The sequence below is a fragment of the Sorghum bicolor genome, chromosome 1 (assembly GCF_000003195.3).
Source record: "Sorghum bicolor cultivar BTx623 chromosome 1, Sorghum_bicolor_NCBIv3, whole genome shotgun sequence".
Taxonomy (NCBI): domain Eukaryota; kingdom Viridiplantae; phylum Streptophyta; class Magnoliopsida; order Poales; family Poaceae; genus Sorghum; species Sorghum bicolor.
In genome coordinates, this window is record NC_012870.2 from 13,313,516 (window position 1) to 13,334,922 (window position 21,407).

A 21,407-nucleotide genomic window follows, 5' to 3' on the forward strand; every position below is an offset into this window, starting at 1 on the left:
TGCAAGATTTATCTATGGCATCATCCCCTCATGGATGTAGGTGTTGCTTTCCATCAAGTTATGCATATACATGCATAGACTAATAGACATATGATGGGCTATGCTACAAGCAAAACTGCTAAAGGGTCTCTAGAGATTAAGCAAACTCAGACTGCATGTTGCATCTGATTGCACTCTCTGAATGTTAGCATGAAAAATTAACCAATATAATTTACCCTAAAAATTAATTGCATAGAGGATTAGGTCTGCTGGTGGTGTGGCTAGTGGCTAGATATTTTCATACACTCATTAGGCTCTAGGATGAAAACATCCATGCATGGAGATGAGAATGCTACTAGGACTCAAATGTATAGGCAATAGGCAGATTTTAGTCTGGCACTATTGGTGTAATGTATCTTTTTGTTAGCTTTCCTTATTATTTACAAAGAAAATACATGATTTATCTAGTGGAAAGATTGATATTAGGAAGCTCCTTAATGTCGATGTTTCCTTGGCACTTCTATTAGGGGTATTTATTTATTACATTGTTTTAATCATTGTCTTGTGGAGTTAGTATTGATGTTTAATATGACCAATGTATTTTCTAGGTTTGCATATAACTGAGCAAGCCCTTTTTATCCGAAAAGAGGAACCTGAAATTCAGGGGAACAAATTGAATAGGAACAGAATGGTTGCCCATACATAATATTTTTATTTCTCACACTCACAGTTCATGGAAATGAAAAAAGGGAGATTTTTTTCTCTGATCAAAATTGCATAATTAGGTCTTTGACCTAACCTGAATTTTGTGTTTTTGTCTTTTCAGAGTTCTTCCTTTAGAAGGGACATATATTTTTCAGTATATGCCCTCAGACTTTGCAATGGTTTGTTTTTTGTTGCAATTGTCTTATCGTTATCTATACAGTCTCACAGAAGCACCATTCGAACTAGAGCAGCAGTGCTAGATCTTGCGCAACAAAACCTATCTATTTTTAGGTTAGTTTAATATTAAATTTTAATTATTCTATCATCCTAGTTGGGCATTATGTTCGTAATTAACCTTGCTCTTTTTTTGGTGTTATACTTGCACAGGGCTTGGAGAAAGGAATGCATGATTTCAGATTAGTGAAATATAGTCACTTTTAGTAGTGGTTTTGCACATTTTCATCTTATATATAGATGTGCAAAGACTCACACAAGGGAGAATTGTCGATGTTCATGGATCAGTCATGATGATGTTATCTATTGGTGAAAGCCCAAGTTTGGTTTTGGTAATTAATGACACCAAGTTGCTAATGTCTTGCATTTAAGTGATTTGAGTTAAGCATAGCAACGCATGAGATGAAGGTGCAAGGTGGCATGGAAAGGTGGTCATATGATCACAAAGAGATGAAGCATGAAGTGGAGATCATGATGATAGACAAGGAATAAAGAGATCAAGGCAAAGGTATAAACATAGGGTTTTATTTTTGCCGGTCTAAGTTGAGTAGAGAAGTGATTGACCAGATTTAGGATAGATAGCCGACTATCAAGAGGGGAAATCACGGTCATCTCTTGAATCAAGTGCTACTAGGTCCATATCTTGAGCATATGCATTAGGATCTAGTAAAGTGCTAACCTAACTCCTTTGGGTAAAATGTTTGTGAAAAGCTAACACACATGCACTTTGGTGGTGGATACTTGTTGGTGTTAGCACATTTACAAAGGAGGTGGAGTTCCTAGGGTTGAGAGAGATTTGGGTTCCTCACTCCCTCCCGTCGAGCTTACGAGGCGGGATTCGATGCTTTTGAGAAAATTAAGTGTATATTTTCTATTGCGCCGGTGGAAAATTTGGAGAACACCGGACACAGTGCGTGGAGGCACTAGACACTGGTCTGAGCGTCCGGTGTGTTGTCAGTGCCTGACCCGATTAGGGTTAAGCACCGGACGCAGGGTATTCCCTGTTCGAGCGTCCGGTGTGGCCTGTCTTCAACGGAGGTTTTCTGACAAGGCACCGGATGCACCGGAGTGAGTCCGGTGCTCAGCATTCGGTGTTAGTGCGTTTTGCAGACCTCTCTGCGCACGAGTCCGGTGAGCACCAGACGCGTCCGGTGCTCCGAGTCTGGTGAGATCTGAGTTTGACAAACTCTCTACGTACGAGACTGGTGAGTACCTGACACGTCTGGTGCTCACTTGGTCGTGTCCGGTGGTTCGCAAGTAGCCGTTAGAGATCGACACGTGAAGTTTGAAAAGATGACACGTGGCCGTCATCTAGGCACCGGACGCAGAGTTGGTGCGTCCGGTGGTACCCTGCTGAGCGTCCGGTGCTCCCGATTTTAGCCCAGTGAAAGTGGCCAACGACTCTTTTGTTGAGAGGGCTTATAAATAGGAGGTGGTCGGCTTTGAGAGGTTCTCTCTTGCACATTTGATTACTTGTGGCATACATTGAGCTAGAGAACACTCCCTCCACTCATCTCCTTGCTTGATTGCTAATCCTAGTAAGATTGAGTGAGATTCAAGTGCATTGCTTTGAGAGTTGCATCTAGTAGCACTTGATCCTTGAGTTCACTGTGGATTTCCTGTTACTCTTGGGTGTTTCCCGACGCTCTAGACGGCTTGGAGCAGCGGTGGTGTTGAGCTCATGATTAGAGATTGTTTCGAGCCTCACCAAGTGATTTGTGAGGGGTTCTTGAGCCTTCCCCCCGAAGATCGCAATTGGCTACTCTAGTGGATTGCTCGTGGTTTGGAGGATCCTCATCTTGTGAGTGGATGTGCGGCACCCGCTGAGGGTTTGGCTTTGGATTGCCAATTAGCTCGTGATCCATCAAGTGGGTGTATCGCCATAACGAGGACTAGCTTGCCGGGAAGCAAGTGAACCTCGGTAAAAATCCTGTGTCATCTCTTGCCGAGGATTCTCCTTGTGATTGTGACTGTGAGTAATTGATTGGATATATCTCTACTCTACAACGTTGGTATAACAATCACACTCCTCTCCATTACTTTCTTGCACATCTTACTTGTTGTATAGCTTGTGTAGCTTAGTCTTCTTACATAGGAGTGTAGTTATCTTTAGTTGTGCTTTGTTGTTGTGACTTAGTGTTTAGCCTTCTTGCTAGACTTGTTTAGGTGGCTTGCATAGCTTAGTTGTGAAATTGATCGTTGGTGACTTTCTACATCATTTTACTTTTTATATTTTTATATTTTTTCTTTTATTTTTCTAAGACATTGTTTCTAATTTTTGTCATCATATGTTAATGTATCTTTTTTTCCCAAGCATTGGTACCCCTAGAAATTCAATGAAGCTATTGTTGTTCTGCTCATTACAAGATACAACTTCTGCATATTGGTCGTTCCACTGCCACAAAATCAGGGCATGAAACGTTCATGGCAGAGCAGTAGGGAAACGCCCCCCAATGTGGATATCTTCCCTAGAGGTGGAAGGGAATCAAACTGTCCAATAAAATCCCCGGAGGGCTCTGTGCCCTGGGTTAATTACCCCTCTGCGGCCAAAGTAAGCCCAGAAGTTTGGTCTGGGATAGGAAATGGGATGTGATGGGATTAGCATTCATCATGGATGTATATAATTTTTTTCTTGAAACATACTGCATCCGTCTCAAACTATAAGACGTATAACTTTTTTGACCTAAGTTTGATCACTCATCTTATTTAAAAAAAAGTGCAAACATAGTCAAATTTAAGCTATTTTTGAATTACTTTTATTAATAAACCACGCCACAACAAAAAGAAGTGATATTTTGCACAAATTTTCAAATAAGATGACTGATTAATCTTAGTGTTTAAAAAAGTCAAATGTCTTATAGTTTGGGATTGATTGAGTAGTAAAGAAACACATGTAGTAATGAAGATTAAAATGGTGATTTGATATTACTTTTATGAAGTTTAAGATAAATTTGAAGAGTCTAAAACAAAAACAAAATAATAAGTCTATGACAAAAGTAGGTCAAGGATTACCCTCCGTGTTAAAGGATATCCAGGGATAAACACGGAAGAAGACTCAAGACTTCTGTCTCCACAAAAAACCGCAAAACCAGCAGGCTGGACAACTAGAAAAAGTATGCTATACCACTTTAAATTCTCAAAATCGTTCAAATTACCTACATATTTTGTTTCAAAGTATGCTTTTGTGTTTTTTATAGTTAAAAAAATTATAAGTACTTGGTAAGTTTTTTAAACCATAGAAAATGTCTAGTTTTTAAAATCAACAAGGACCAAAATTTCAATGCAATCAAATTTTCGGGTTATCACCACAAGATTATCAAAGCTCAAATATGGTATCAAAATCAAGACATCAACACGGAATCCGTAGACCCAAGATTCAAACTTAGTCTCTTTTTGCTTGGAGGCGGTAACTTTACCGCCTATCACATTGAATGTTTGGACACATGCATAAAGTATTAAATATAGACTATTTAAGAAACTAAAAACATAGCTAGAGAATAATTTGTAAGATGATTTTTTAAACCTAATTAGTCTATGATTCGAGACTAATTATTAAATGAAACGAAAATAGTACAGTACCTGTTAAACTTTAACACTCTCGACCAAACACTCTCTTAGGTCACCAAACCCTAAACCCTAAACCAGTTTGTCAAATGGGTTGTGACGTGCTGACGTAGGTGCTGGCTGATGAGTACGAGCATCCAAGAAACTAGATCATCGCAGGTTACTTTTTACACTCGAGGGTCGTTCTTTGCGATCGATAAGGCTAATGAGTACTCACTCTACTATTTCTTTTCATAGGGGTATTAATTTTTCCAAAGTCAATCTTTATAAACTTTCAAACAATTATTAATCAAACTATATACACATTCAGTATAAGGAAGTTGTATCGATGTTGTATCTAATAGATCTTGTAGTACAATTTGATTTTGAACTGGTCGACAATACTTATTTTGTTTTAAAATGAAGTTTTATTTTAGTACTACTTTGGCTGAGTTTATTTAAAAAAACTATGTTGACATCTACTATATAATATAAAATAAATGTATTATCAAGACATATTTTATAGTGGATTTATTAGTAAAACTAATTTGATGTAGATGTACGCTCATTTAAAACGTGCTCATTTTTCAAACTATATATCATTTGTGTTCCGCGAGCGGCCTATCGTATAAACGAATGTACGCTGGCACCGTGTTGAAAGTTGGAACGGGAAGGCCATGCGGCCATGCGCCGTGTCTACCAAAATATTGTATATTCACTATTCCTATAGCTAACTTATGTTGCACCCAGAAAAAGTTCATCTGGGTGAACCTAGAGTGATATTCTTAACATTGCAGAAATTGAACTGAATACTATGATATGGATCCTCTCTGCGGAATAAAGTATTATATTCCCAACATTACTGAAATTAAACAGAATATGGATATGGATTATGTAGTTTCTCATTATCTACAAGGAGAGGTTGAAGAACCAATGTCCATAGGCAGCTCATGAAAGCATAGCATAATAATGCCACCAAACCAAATGATCTAGGATCATTGTTGTTTCCTAGATAATACGGGTCATGGTTACAAATTATTGCTCTATAATGTTTCCTAGGACAGTTGCAAGAAACCCATGAGGGATTCACATGTCCAGGCAGCAATTAGCAGCTTATACAACAAGCACTACAGGTTCTGATGCAATACAGCAAGTATACAACGAATTAATAATGTTATGTGGTGCATGATTCACATAATTGGTGTGTACAATGCTCGGTTAACTGGCTCTAGTGATGTTATTATGAACCAAGATGCACTGGGTCTGGCTCAATTGAATCAATTTGTCGTCCTCCAATGGCTGAAAGAAACACAAGAGTAATTAGATAAATCCCTGTGAAAATGGCTGGGCAGAAGGCATAGCGCTTTTACCTGCTGCTTTTGGAACTGGGGGAGTTGAACCCGTTTCAAGCCATCTGCTAGCCGCTTGCAGGGAAGAGATGGTTCAGCTGCAGCGAACTCATTCAGAACCTGGCAAAATTTTGGCAATACATTGGAAAAACGGAAGACCAAGGAATAATGCCCTTTCCATTTCCTTTCCGTAATGAAATGATTGATCAAGTGAACATTACCATAGTTTGGAGAAGTTTTTCGATCATTTCAGTTAATTTGGTGAATGATAGAAATATTTCCTTTCTTTAGGACTCCTCATTGTTACTATTAAGTTTTGCTCAATTCTTTGTTTCAATTCTAAAACTATGAACCAAATGTCAGCCTGGTTCAAGTTTGTGTTTCTGTTACATAAGCGCAACAGATCTCAATTGTAAACATACAAACTGGTCTATCAGCTACGTTTTAAGTCTCTTATAGAGTAGTGCAGGCTAACAGCATCTTCTATGGTTTTCATTTCAGCTTACAACAAAAGGCTTCTCAATCTACAACTACTCAGTTCAAACCTCTTAAGTACAGCAAAGTGAATACAAACGACAATGTCCACATCAACGGATGGCAGAGCCACCTCATCACAAGTATATAGCTTGCCTAGAGGTGACTCATGGCCACACACACATCATGTCAATGCCTGGGTGATAGACAAGTCACAAAAAATTGGTAGCATCCTCACAGTAGAAAAGGCATCCACCACAAACCAAACAGGAGAAATAACTCAACCTAGTGTAGCTAGGCTAAAACTGCAGGTGGTGCTATGCTGCAACGTGTCTACCCAGGATGTCGGTTGTTCTGCTTGATCCAGTCCTAGAACTGAGTCAATAAAAATCTATATATTATTTTTCTATGAGCGAAACTACCGTTTCCAGTGTGTTGAGATAATGAAGTTACAACGCCAGTACACCCTGTATGAGACACCAAAATTACAATGTACAAGAACCAATGCCAAATGAATGGTTTCTAAGCTATGGAATGCCTATAACAATATAGCCTGGTATACCTTCAGCTCCAACCCTCTGCTCACTTCATCCTAGACTCCAGTTCATATAAGTTGCTTGATTAGGTTTTGTGGCTTGGATGTTATCAGTGTCTGGAGGGCAAAAATGAGCAAAAAATCAAAAGCCAAGATGAATTAGTTCCCTCTAAATTATAAGAGACCATTTCTTCACCAATTGCAAATCAAGCTTTTATGCCAGTTCAATTCACTTTCCCTTTTATTTGGCTTACACAGATCATGCACATGCCTAATCTGTTGAAATATGCCAACTGCATTTGTGACAAACATTGGACTATAGCAGCATCAGAAAATACTGCCAACTTCCTTAGCAGAGTAAATGATTTTCTGCCTAACAAACATAGACTAAAACATGCTCATACAATAACATTGGACCTTCTGGTATTAGTGAATAGCAAAAGGAAGCTGGCCAATAGGAAGGTCCAGATAGAAACAGGCCCATTAGATCCGTAGTCTACATTTATTTGACCCAAAAAATTTTGCTCACAAACATTTCCACTTACACTGCTCTGTAGGCATGCTTCCCAAAGTGCACCTAAGCCCTAAAAACTCTTATCACCTCATTGTTTGTACTTGAGAATTCAGATGCTAATGAGGGGCATATTCTTGGTCGCATTTTCTAAAGAAAAATGATTGCCTAACTAAGCATGGTTGCGGTGTCAATTATTTGAAAACGAAAGGAATACCTGATTTCTGATTGCTCCAATCAACATATCTTGGCATCCAGATGCATGGACATTCTTCAAATTTGGGCACTGAAGAAGCAGACGTTCTGACGCAAGTAATTCTAATCATCAGCAATGGTGACAACTATTTAACTACTTGATAACCTGAAGAAAAATGAAAGGACATGATACCTGGATGTAGATTTGTGCAAGAGTTAAGATTGAGATCATTTAACTCTGGACAATTTACATATAGAGCCTGCAACGTGGGAAACTTGTTATAGATTTTATTAGTAAACAATAGGAAGTATCAATGCCCATAAGGTCCGAGGCTTACATCTATTGCAGAACAGCCCCACAGACTGAGTTTCTTCAAATTCCCATGCTTTATAATAAGCTTTTGGTGAATAGGTTGCCTCTTTAAGGTGGATAGTTTTGGTATAATTCTAATACATCCATTGAGTTCACCAAAATATGGACCCTCTTTTTCATTCTTCATGTTAGTGCATAGGCTCATTCCACAGTCCATGAGTTGGAGACATGGCAACTGTGCTGTGGCTAGCTGGATCCCACCTATAAAAGCATATAAAAAAGTATCTCTACATTAGGGAATCATGCAAGATAACCAGTAAACTCATGTGCAGTGAGGCAGGATCAATAGACTGCGGAAAGAGCTCTAGGGCTTACGTGTGGTCACATTTGGGCAAAGAGCAAGGAGCAGCCTTGATAAAGTATGAGGGAACGCTTTGCAGATCATCCCAACACCATTATCACTAATGCTAGATCTGGAGTAATTGAAACAGGTAATTAAAATCAGCTAAATACAAGTAATTCCGGCTGGTAAATAAAACAGAAGCTTTCTGATAATCGATAACAGATTGCATTTCCAAAGCCAAGGAATGGAGCTTACCCACTTAAATCAAGTAACTCCAAGCTCGGACACGACCGAACAATAGATGCAACAGCTGCATCAGTTATTTTTGAACCTAGAATCAAGGATAGCATGCACAGTCCCCTGGTGAACAATAACGAGACTGAAGTTAGAGTTAAAGAAATACAAAACTAGAATATTGATGAGATTAGCATGAGATATGGCAACATTAGGTCAAAAAGATGGTTGAAAAGGACACAAATATACCTGAGATTAGCATTCTCTAGAGCGCATACAGCTTCATTGGATAATTGACTTGATGATATGTGCATTTTTTTCAAGTTAAGGCATGTACGACCTAGGCCATCCATCAAAGTAACCAGATCGGTACAATCACTACTTTGTTGTGTGAAGCATAGTGAGAGCTCATTCATATTAGGACAGTTCATAACCTGTAAGAAACATCCCCAGTGAACTAATGCAGAAAATGAACTTGTTATCATTGTAAATAGCGTTTGAACATAATATTACCGATTTCGAAAGGGAACAAAGATCTGACAGCCAAAGAATTGAAAGGCTTGAAGAGCACAGATTAAGAATATCCAAATTAGAGCAACCACCAATTTTGAGAACTGAGAGAGTAGACTTCTCCGAGACAAAACGACTTAGATCCTCCCTGCACACAAAATAAAATCAGCTTATATTTATGTACGTGCTTAAAGCAAACACGATATTACTTATATAGGATGCAAATATAATCATTCACAAATCAATATCAAAGATGACTTTTGCAGCAGGATAACCATAACTAGCTAAGTTCTGCAAGAGACGTAGCATGGCAATCAACATATGACTAATGCAGTAACTTGAAACAGAGTAATAGACCACTAATTGCACTACACTATTAGATTTGTAATAACTTAATAGGACCTCTGCTTCACACTTTGATTGTTTAATAACCTTGATCTCGTCTTGCAATTTTAGCTGAGGAGTAGCATTGGAAACAAGATAAAACATGTAAAATACTAATCATTATATTGCAGCCAAACATAACATACCCAGTAATCCTGTTGACTGCATCAGCAGCCATGGTAATCTCGAGAGTTCTTAAACTTGGGCAGGAAAATGCAATACAATCCAAGGTAGTGGCGTCAACATCACTGAAAGAAACATTAAAGAACAAGATACATGTTAAGAGTACTAAACGTTATCTCAGTAAAGAAACATACACCGCTAGGGATACATGATCTTATACTGGTATAAATCATGGATAGTAATCAGTAGCCATTGATGAGCACTGACCAATTTGATTGCGAGTACTGAACTACTGATTGTGGGTCTCTAAAGTACAGCATTGGTCAGAGAAGGCATAATGTTTTAGAAACAAATTTAAAGAATTAGTTTTAGAAACAAGTTAGCAAGACAAAGAAAATCTGAAACGAAACCATTTCTATAAAATTTGCAAATAGATGCATGCACCGTTTGTACATTCATCTAGCAAGCACCTTTATACAGTATTTATAGCCACCAAGCAACAACAACCGACCTAATCTTGGTGTCCACTCACAAATGATCCTACAACTTGACTAGGTACTTCTGGAACCACATTTTGGTCCTTTTAGCATTGGCCTTGTTTAGATGCACCCAAAAAACCCAAAACTTTACAAGATTCCCCATCACATCGAATCTTGCGGCACTTGTATGGAACATTAAACATAGATAAAAAAGATAACTAATTCCACAGTTTACCTGTAAATCACGATACGAATCTTTTAAGCCTAGTTACTCTATGATTGGACAATGTTTGTCAAATAAAAATGAAAGTGCTACAGTGTTAAAATCCAAAAAGTTTTTGGATCTAAACAAGGCCACTCGGCTAGTTTAGAGTTGTATACTTAATGTCACAGGATAAGCAAAGGATAAGCCACTAAGGGCAGTCCCAATGCTAGAAACTACACGTAGTTTCTATACCTATTAATTTCTATAGACACTATATATAGAAACCATGGTCCCAATGGATAGTCTCTACAGAATAATTTTTTATCCAATCACATTCATTCTCTCTCCATTCTCAACCAATCATATCACTTCATGTCTTGGATTTCCTGAAGACATGGTTTCTAACTTAGACCCGGTTTCTATGATTTTTACTCTCTCTCTTCAATAACTACCTTGCCACATCAGCAAAATGCTTAGGTGGCACTACAATTAATGTCTATAGAAACTATGATGGTTTCTGCATTTGGAGTGCTCTAAGGCACCCTATTCATTGTGTTCTGCAGTGGGACATTAATCTGACATTAATATTCATGAGCTCATACACTCATACGACATAGTAACCGACCTAAAGCATTAACGGAAGGTCTGCATATGGATTGTGCAGCAGCATGACAAGACACAGACAACTCCCCACTAATTTCTCAACAAGCATCCCTGCTTGAATCTGGAATTACCAAAACCAACCCAACCAATGCTCAAATATGATCTGGGGACACCAACATCTTATCTCCTCACAGAAACAAAAAAAGGTCAGCAAGTCCACATACCCTAAATATGACAAGGATGTGGTTTCCCCATGGTTGCATGGTCTTATATAGTAGGCACTGTTATTAATTTGTAGTGCATGCTTATTGAGCCCTGAGCATTAACCAAAATCCCTACATCCTTATCAGATAGGACATAAATATTCTGTACATGCGTTGCCCCTTGTTTTGTCATGCCAATTGGAGACCAAGGCAGCAGTTTCAGATCGGTTACCCGTCTTATACTGTGCATTGCTACTACTTTGGAAGTCACCCACAAATATGACCTTTTTCCCCATATATAATATTCTAGCGATTTATATTGTATCCCTTAACAAAAATTGAATAATCGAATGCAGAAATTACGCGCGGGCGAATTCCCTGGTCATCGCAAAAAAAGAAAAAGAGAAGCAGCGCGGAGCTGAGATCGGCTCCTCGATCCTACTGCGGCACACGCAGATCGCGTCAAGAATCGCACTGTTCCGGATGAGATTCGGCCGGGGCACCTCACCTTTCCATTCGGAGGTACAGGCGGGAGAGCGCGGTGCAGCGCGGGAGCAGCGCGGCGAGGAGGGCGACGCCAGAGGCGGCGAGGACGCGGAGGCGGAGCTCGTCGGCGGCCCGCCAGACGCGGCCCGCGCAGTCCCGCCAGCCGCGGCTGACGCCCGCGGCGGCCAAGACCCCGCGGGGGCCGAGGCGGCGCAGGACCTCCGCCATGACCTCCGTGGGCACGGGGCGGCGGGCGCCCACGTCCACCGTGGCGCCCTCCTCCTCGTCGTCCAGCTCCGCCTCGGCCATGTCCGCGTCGTCCTCCACCTTGGGCTTCTTCTCCGGCGACGACGGCGTGGTTCCGGCCTCGTCGAAGGAGAGGGCGCGGCGGAGCCTGTGCTGCTGCTCCCCTCCTCCGGCGCTGGCGCTGGCGGTGGCGCTGGCGGCCCCCGACGAGGAGGAGGGCGACGGGGTCGGGGCGGGGCCGGGGGCGACGGGGCCGACGCAGACGTGGCCCTTCTTGGGCTGGCCGCAGCGGCCGCAGTTGTAGTTGCCCCGCGTCTTGGGGCGCGGCGGCGGCGGCGGCTTGGGCAGCGACGCCATGGCCGGGGCGGGGCCCCAGGGCGGCAGGGACCGGCCCCGGGGGTTAGGGTTTGGGGGGCGCGCGGCTCCGGGTCGGTCGGTCGGTCAAGTCAGAGGAGGAGGGGGAAATAGCTGCTGGGGCAGCTGGCCCGCGCGGGAGGGCTTGGCGCCATTTTTCGGGGCGCGAGGAGGATGGGTGGAGTGGATGGTGCGAATGGGGAACGGAGGTGAGGATTTGGTTTTCGCGCAGCGCAGCGCCGCGCCGGCCACGACGCAGACGCAGCTGCCTGCCTGCCTGCCTGCCTCTCTCTCTCTCTCTCTTCACAGACCACCACACACACACACACACACGGGGGCACAGGCGCAGCTGCCCGCGAGTGAAATGAAAAGAAAAAAAAAAAGTGGGGGAGGAGGGCGACGAGACGTGTTGCAAGTCGTTGGGTCGGGGGGCTCCGGCTGTCCGGGATTTCCTCTGTTCTGCCGCCGCTGACTGCCCTGGCGGCCTTTGACAATATCCGCATCCGCCCGGCGGCCCTTCTTCTGCACCGAAACCGAACTCGTGTGCGAAATGGCGCAAATATCTTAGTTTCCGATAAATTTTGTAAAAAATTTTTATGCATAAAGTATTAATAATAAATAATAAATAATTGTACAGTTTTTATTTATAATTTGTGAGACGAATCTTTTAAATTTTAATCTATAATTAGATAATATTTATCAAATACAATTACAGTGTTCACTTTTAAAAAAAATAAAACTAAACAAGGCCACAAAATTTTATGGCTTCTTGTGTCAACAGCTCGTGGAGTTTTTACCGAGTTTCGTGTTCTTTTTTTCTCCCTTCTCCGTCGTCGGTGTGCACGCGGATTCAACTCGACCCCTATTTATTTACCCGAATCATGACGGTCGCAAGTGGCATCGCCCTGCTTTGCCAGGGAAAGTACCAAGAAAAGAGATTCTGAATCCACCTAGCGCTCCATTAGAAAAGTGACTCAAATCGAAACTTGGCCATCCGCTCTACAAAACGATCTAGGATTTCGTATTTCGAGTGAAGTGGAAATAATACTTTGTTTTCAGACGGCTGCCGAATCCACGTTGGAAATATGGTGCATCCAGCTTAGCATATTTTACGCGGTCATTTACAGTAATTTATTTCATTCATGATGACTTCCGGTTGGTAGCACATCCGCAATGTTAACTTACCCAAAGTTGGGAGACAAAAGGAAAGACTATTTTATATATTTTTATTTTCTATGCAATATTAAACTTATATGCTAATCTTTCTGTTTCTTGGACTATATAAAATAGGTCAGTTATTTGATTATTACTAGTGATTATTCTCTATCTTACTTTTTTTCCTATTCACGTTGTATTACAGTTCGGACACCTAGCTAAATAGCTCGCAGTGAAAAGCTCAGGTACGTGTGGCAGATTAAAATAGAGGAAATGCTAGTGCATCCTACTGTATAATGCAAGTGTCCTAGATAGGTGTCAAATGTGATGTTTGTAGAAAATTAAAAACAATTTTGCTATATTTATCGTCCCACATGCCAGCACAATGGTCCCTCTTCTATACTTTTTTGGTAATTCTAGTTTCTATAACCAAATTTGGTTTGAAGAGGAAAAAATAAATCATATTGAAGATATCATTTTGCCAACTTATTTATGTATAGATAGTAGATGAAACAATGTTCTATTTATTGAGTCTCTTCTTATCTGAAAAGTCATAACTGAAAATAATCTTCGCAGGTTTATTGTAAGAGAAAAACATTGTTGAATGACTAACAGATGCGGCAGATAAACTCAAATAAACAGGCTCAATTTGTAGGACTACTTACTACTCAATCCATCTCAAATTATAAGACATTTGACTTTTTGACATCAAGTTTGACCACTCATCTTATTTAAAAATTTATGCAAAATATCACTTTTTGTTATGGTTTGGTTTATTAATTAAAATTCTTCAAGAAATATTTTAATTTGATTAATTTTTATATAATTTTTTTTGAATAAGAGGTTAAATTTGGAATAAAAAAAGTCAAATATATTAAATGATTTGATGACCAATTCATGCACAACGAACCAATGTTCTATGGATCCATTAATAAATCACTCTACAATTCCTTTTTAGCTTGGATTTTATATCTATCTCATATAGAAGATGGCGAAAATAAATATTGTGTATTGCCTTGTTTTTTAATTCTTTTTTAGCTTGGATTTTAAATCTGTATGTCTGATATGTCACCTTAGCGTTAGCACACCCTTCTATAAGCTTTCGAAAGCGAACCCAATCAGGTAGCTGTGTTTCTTCTCAACCCAAACCTTAGCTCGACTAGCCTCTCTTCCTAGGAATCCAACATTTCTGCTCTGCCGGTGATTTTGGTGGGAGCAGTTCCTTTGGTTTTCCTATTCCCTTGGAACTTCTCCTACGATTTTTTTGGTGCGGGCATCCTGATCGCTCATGGGTCTACTGCAAACTCTAAATGCTTCTAGCTGTATAGGAAATTCAGGCAATTTGGATACGATGTAGTTAGCTATATAATGAGAACTTTGGGCATATATGCATCGCGGATCAACTTATCTATATGGCCTTTAGGCACTGTGAGGTTTCTCTTATCACTTTTCTTGTCAGATATAGCACATGTAATTAGTGTACAATATGATGTATACTTGACAAGACAGTCTATGTTTTGCAAACACATTCAGTAATCTAAGCGTGGTTGTTCCATGACTGAACGCCTACTTGGATGATCATCTTTCACTTGTCCTTTTCTTGTCTTTATGGTCATGGAGGAGTCACCAAAATTTTGGAGAAATCAGCTTTCATAGATTCATGATAGTTTATTTTTATATGGCCATCAACTGTCCCCTTGTTTGAATTAAGACGTGATCTTTTTGATTTTGTCTGGCATGAACTTTCATTTCAATGCACACTTGTTTTCTAGATTTCTTAGATTGATTCAAGTTCCTAACTTTTTTTATGCATTGTTGCAGCAACTAGCTGATGGAGGGAAAGCCAAACGAAAGCATGAAAAATAAGCCCATGGGCATCATTAGCGCCACCGAGGGCCAAAATGATGTGGCACGACAAACAAACGATGGAGACCTCGCTGGCTTCCCTGCCTACAACGATGGTGAGGGCCCTTCAGCGGCTTCTGCGTCGACTCCGAGGGCCTACAATGTCAGGTGTATTCGTGATGTGCAAGCTATGGCTGTGAAGTAAGATGTTGGTTTCCAACAGCATGTGCTAATTTCCCAGATCTTTTGACTTAATGTTTAAGCTCTCTTCCGTTTGCAAAAAATAATGTTTAAGCTCTCTTTGCTGCTCTTGCTACTCTATGTTTTTTAGGATCTTTACCTATGATGGTTATGATGCCATTTTTTTAAGGGATGTGGCTGGCGAGATTTGCAATTCAATCTCGTGCATTCGTCCTGTCCTAACTATGTTTTTTTTGCATGGATCTTAATATATCTCGCCATTTACTTCATTTTTTTAAAAAAATATAATTCTTTTGATTTAACCGTAGCGTTAGCACGGGCACGCTACTAGTAATTTGAAAACGGAAGGAGCACTTATTACAAAAGCCGTTTACTTCCAAACAGTTTGGCCTTCGAAAACGAGCTACATGACTTTTGCGCGCGCGCAGCTTCCGTATCTGTACATCTACGCACAACGTATGGCGCCGCAGCTGCAGCGCTGTTTGTTACTGTAGAAAGAATGTTACCAACCCTCGTGATGACACGTCATATGGTGGATTTGGCGGCTAGCGCCCGAGCGGCAACGGCAGGACGAAACGATATTTTCAAATAAAAAAATAAAAACAAGTACCGGACGATTTTTTTTATGTAATAAAAATATATAGCGCTAGGTAGCCGCCAGCGGCCATAACCGTACGTATCACCACTATCACCCATTCACCCCGTATCCGTACGTATGCGTGTATCGTAGTACGTTACACCACCCAAAATTCCGAGCACAAACTTGAAGCGCCTGCTTAAATAAAATAGAGTACAACAAAAATACAAAATTAAGCCCATTTATTTGTTAAATTTTGATGGCTATTTCGGTTTTCTAACTGAGATTCCAAAATGTGAAATCGAGAGACTCGTGGAGCTCGATCCTCTACAGGAGGCTGATCAAACAAAGACAAGGCTGGTCTGTGCGATATTTCCATTCGCGAATGGGCTGAAGATGATACTGATGGTGTTGGGCAGTCTCGGTGTGTTTTTTTTTTTCTGAGTCTCATGCATTGAAAAAAAAAATCGAAACCTTGACAACGCACCCGCACATGGTCATGTTGGCTTGGCAGGCTCAAAGTGTGAGGGTGTCTTTATGGAAATACTAGGAGGGAAGGAATGTGTTTTCCGGTGTCATACGTCAGGACATGGATTTGTTTTACACCTTGTTATTATTATTAAAAAGTACACAGATTCTCTTAATAAAGTACACGGATGTTTGTAAAAGTGACGAGGTAGTACATATACTTGCTGGTCCATTCATCACTGTGCATCTTAGTCAATCCAAACAAGGTCTTGTTTAGTTTCTAAAAAATTGTACAAAATTTTTTAATTCTCCGTCACATCGAATATTATGGTACATACATAGAGCATTAAATATAAATAAAAAATAATTAATTGTATAATTTATCTTTAATTTTCAAGATATTTTTTTTTTAAACTTGTTAGTCTATAATTAAATAATATTTGTCAAATACAAACGAAAGTGCTATAATATTTTTTTAAAAAAAAAAATTGAAGCGGTTAAGCCCAATCAATCACGGCACGACGCACGTCATGCTTTGCAGCAGTTGTCCTTGTACCCGTGCATAGAACTCGAATCGATGGATCGCCCTGCGCGTGCACCGGGGCAGCGCGGTCGGGCTCGGGCGGCTAGCTGAAAAATCATGCAGAGGCATAGTATTATATTGTTTCAAAATCAATTCGAAATTAAAAAAAATAATTTAGAGAGTTAAAAATAGCAATAATATAATAATAATAATATATTTATACAAATCATGCACTCGATTTCACTCGATCTCATAAGAGGCGTAGTATTATATTGGGGCAAACAGTTTTAACCAAAAACTCAGATATATATAAGCATTGTAGGTAAGAATTTTAATTTTGAAACAACCGGAGCTAACAAACCATATCCAAATTAACAAAACAGCTTGGGCTTGATGTTTAACGTCGACTTCAAAAGTTAATCCTTTTTATAGATGTACTAATCCTTTGTTCGGATCAATTATAGAAAAAAAAGGAAAACTAGAAAGTGAAAGCTACTTCACGGAGGATCCGACACACCTGCAGCTATCACGTTCGCGCCACCATGACACGATTAGTTGGATGTCACACAAGTACCAATTGGCCACGCCAAGCAAAACGGCGCGGCTCGAGTCCGTGCAATGCGATACATCAAAGTGTCAATTTAATCATGCCAATTCAACACATATAGCATAATCGTATTAATTTATTGGTCATATCATGCCTGTCTCCTAACGTGACAAAATGACTACTTTCTAAAAAATTCGTTTCACACATGCTAATATCAAAAAATGATATATTTCTTTGGCTAAAATAGGAATAAAAAAACTTTAGTTCGCGTCGATGAGATGATGAATACATGATGAGGCAACCACCGTTGCCGCCCATACGACGTGACACAACACAAGTATACCAGTAGATACACCTGCAGTGTGACAACAACAATGTCTTTATAGTTTTAAAAAACAATATCTTTATGTATTCCAAACCCTAAATCTACTTGTTATTTTTTATAGTCACCACGTTGAAAAAAATTCATTGTAAATTAAAAACCACAATACACAATGGAGAAAATCACTAGCGTGGGCTATATCTTCTCTCTTCTTCGAATCCACTCTCTCTGCATTATTTTCTTATTTCTTTCATCTCCATGTCCTTGTCTAATTCATAGTCCCTAACTCCCTATGTTCTGTAATACAATGTATTCTATAAATTTTTAAAAAAAATTAAGAAAACATTCAAATAACACGTATACCCATAAATTATTCCAACTATAGAGTTTCTTCTCAAATCGCGGCTTCCTTTTTAACAAACATTACCAAATCAAAAACAATTTTTTTTAAAAAAAATAAGAAAACATTCAAATAACGCGTATACCCATAAATTATTCTAATTATAGAGTTTCTTCTCAAATCGCGACTTCCTTTTTAACAAACATTACCAAATCAAAACCAAAAGTTATTATGTAGAATATATTATATTTCAATACAAATTTTAAAAGACAAAATACACTCTATTTTAGGACGGAGGGAGTAGGTATGTAAGTAGAGTGTGCGTGCTAGGGTGGCCAAGTGCACGGGGTTAAGGCAACGACTATGCGAGGTAGGAAAATGGGTGATGTGGTAGTCTAATAAATGCTACAAAAATCGTTCCTAATGCATCCATGATGAAAGGGATTAAATGTTGACTTTTATACTTTTTTATCTCAACTTGTTTGTCGCACATGTAAAATGTTCTTTATTCTATATATTCTCTTTGAATCTCTCGTACATGAGGCCGAGTAAATAGTCTAGCTATTATCCTCATGCTAGCTCAATGTTTTTTGTCTCTCTTCTTTTGGTGCACCTAATATGCTAACTTAGGTAGTGTTTGGTCCATGGATGGTATGAGCCTGGGTGGGATACCGCGCCTTGTCCTATCGTCTAGTTCCGAATCAACCAGAGGCAGATTCATCCCTCATGGAAATATACATTTAGGGCATGTTTGCTAGAGGGCTTAGGGGGTGGCCCGAGCTCCCTAGCTGCAGCAGCCCATGTTGATGATGCTGGCCCATCCCCAGAATCCATCCCACACGAACCTTAAAGTACCTTGGGCCAGGCCCTAGAAAAACGATAGGGGGGTCGTTTTTTCCAGAGCCGGACTAAATTGAGCGATCGTCTGGCCCGATAGAGGGAGCAGATAACCTTCCTATCCTCTCACCTCCTGTTCTACGCTGCCCACCTCCTTTCCTATCCTCTACTTGGCTGGCAAACAAACACAATCTCTACTCGGCTTGGCTCTATGCAGACATGCAACCAAACAAGGTCACATGCACCATTTGCGCTAGGCCGTGGCTGGCCATAGCCAGGCCCGCTAGCCAGGGCGGCCCGTGCACTGGCATCAAACACGCCCTTAAGATCTAGGGCAACCTCATCCCTAATAAACTTCAACAGATTTGTTTGTTCCACTTGGAATATGGCCTTATGGGGTTCTGGGCGAAGCAAAGACGACATGGGTATGAGAAGAGGATGGTTGACGAGGTTTTGGGCGCCGCCATTGTGTCGTCCCGGCAAACTTCGCCCTAGCCCCACTGCGAGCGACCACGTGGCAACTTCGTGTGCATTGGGAATAAAGATGAGAGAGGAAAAATAAAGGGGGGAAAAGAAAAGAGGCTAGCAGGTGAACCCCAAATGTCAGTTGTGTGATCTCAGGTTTGGTATCTCCAAACCAAACAAGAAAAAACATGACAATCACATCCTCCCTCGACCAAACACTAGATGAGATCATCTCATCTCTAGAAATTGTGAGAGGACCGTCCCATCCTAATATCTCCAACCAAACACAACCTTTGCATCTCTAATGTATTTCAAGACTTCAAGCAAACACAATCTTACAAATGGCACCAAGGACTTCCTTTTTTTAAGTCTCTCATTTGAGTATAGTTGTAGCATTTGTTCATGCACGAACACATGCCCACATTACACACACTATATGCGCACTACTAGACCGACCAACAAGACTCCATAGATGATGGGCACGTCATAATTCTTTTGTGACAACACGTGGAGTGACCGTAGATTTCTTGGTGAGCTTCGGGTTTGAACCGTGGTGAACAGGCTACATGCCGGGAGCCTTTGCCATCCTAGCTGAGCTCGGCCTCCCACCAAGGAGGCAAAGATTGTCCGAATGATATTTTTCCTATGTACTAGTGCTTTAGGCCTTGTTTAGATCCAATTTTTAAAAAAATTTAACACTGTAGTACTTTTGTTTTTATTTGATAAACATTGTCCAATTATAGAGTAATTAGGCTTAAAAGATTCGTCTCGCGATTTACATGCAAACTGTGTAATTGATTTTTATTTTCATCTATATTTAATGCTTAATACATGTACCACAAAATTTGATGTGACGGAGAATTTTGAAAAGTTTTTAGTTTTTTTGGTGAATTAAACAAGGCCTTACTACACAAAAAGTAAAAGGAAAAAAATAGGGCAATATTTGGCCCTATCCATATTCGCTAGTCTTTGGCAGGACACGCTTCCACCAATCGATGGGTTGGTCAGGGCCATCGTTTCTCACTCTACTGTAGCTAGTAGGCCAGTAGCAAGTGCGTTGCGTGTCATGGCTAGCAGCTGAACTGGTTAACACGTGTCATGACGTGCACGCTGTATATCCACAATGATTTGGCCGCCCCTATCTGTACGACGACGTGACGCTAGCTGTATATCGACACTTTAAAATTGTTGCAAAGTGTTTGACACTTCCTCCGAACCGACCACGAATCGCTATGTAGGCCTTGTTTAGATACGATTTTTTTTATTTCGGTATCGTAGCATTTTCGTTTGTTTGTGATAAATATTATTCAATTATGGACTAACTAGAATCAAAATTCGTCTCGCGATTTACAGCTAAACTATATAATTAATTTTTGTTTTTGTTTATATTTAATGTTTTATGCAAGTGCTATAAGATTTGATATGACGGAGAATCTTGAAATCATTTTGGTTTTCAGGAGAACTAAAAAAGACGGGCGGTAACCTTACAGCACCTGCCTGGTACGCGCGCGGCTAAGGCTTTGTTTAGTTCCCAAAAATTTTCAAGATTCTCCGTCACATCGAATCTTTGGTCGTATGTACAGTTTACCTGTAATTTGTGAGATGAATCTTTTGAGCATAGTTACTCCGTGATTGGACAATGTTTGTCAAATAAAAACGAAATGCTACAATAGCCAAAAACACAATTTTTTGCGAACTAAACAAGACCTAAGCTATGCGCGCGTCGTCACGGCCGGCCGGTAAACAGCTAGCGCGCAAAGGGCAATGATAAAAGTGTAAGAACCAAGTTATAAAACAATGGTCTCTTATTTATCTAAGAACCATTTTATTGTTACTTTTAGACTTTTAGTCATTTCCATCTTCTTCTTTTTTTTTCTAATCCTATACTCACGTTCATTTCAAGCATGAGCCTATATATATATCACTGCATATGTTTTTAATGTATGCCTAGCTTCCAGCACGCATGAAAAGCTCTTCTCTCTTCTACTACATCTATATTTTCTTAGCTACTATAAGCTAATTGTTGTAGTTGCTCTAAAGCCAACTGCAATAATAGCTATCGATCATCAGGAACGAATCCTGCTTCCTCTCCAGCTGGGACGAGCGAGCGCGTTGGCAG

General features: G+C 40.1%; 1 protein-coding gene across 5 annotated transcripts; it reads right to left on the reverse strand.

The window, feature by feature from the left end:
• LOC8062474 (F-box/LRR-repeat protein 17) lies at nt 5,330-12,336 on the reverse strand. 5 transcript variants are annotated; one of them, XR_002449083.1, is made up of 12 exons: nt 11,431-12,336; nt 9,456-9,557; nt 8,929-9,073; nt 8,665-8,849; nt 8,437-8,541; nt 8,214-8,311; nt 7,864-8,099; nt 7,719-7,785; nt 7,548-7,633; nt 6,847-6,936; nt 5,832-5,930; nt 5,330-5,760 (listed from the first exon to the last, which is right to left on the reverse strand). XR_002449083.1 is itself a non-coding variant. In XM_021450940.1 (11 exons), exons 1-10 carry the CDS (start codon nt 12,009-12,011, stop codon nt 5,879-5,881), a joined length of 1,635 nt encoding a protein of 544 aa, XP_021306615.1. In that variant the 5' UTR covers nt 12,012-12,336; the 3' UTR covers nt 5,330-5,760; nt 5,832-5,878. The 5 variants fall into 5 exon arrangements, 4 of the variants coding, with proteins under 4 accessions (XP_021306615.1, XP_002466782.1, XP_021306613.1 ...); XM_021450940.1 differs by lacking the exon at nt 6,847-6,936 and having other exon boundaries at nt 5,832-5,908; XM_002466737.2 differs by lacking the exon at nt 6,847-6,936.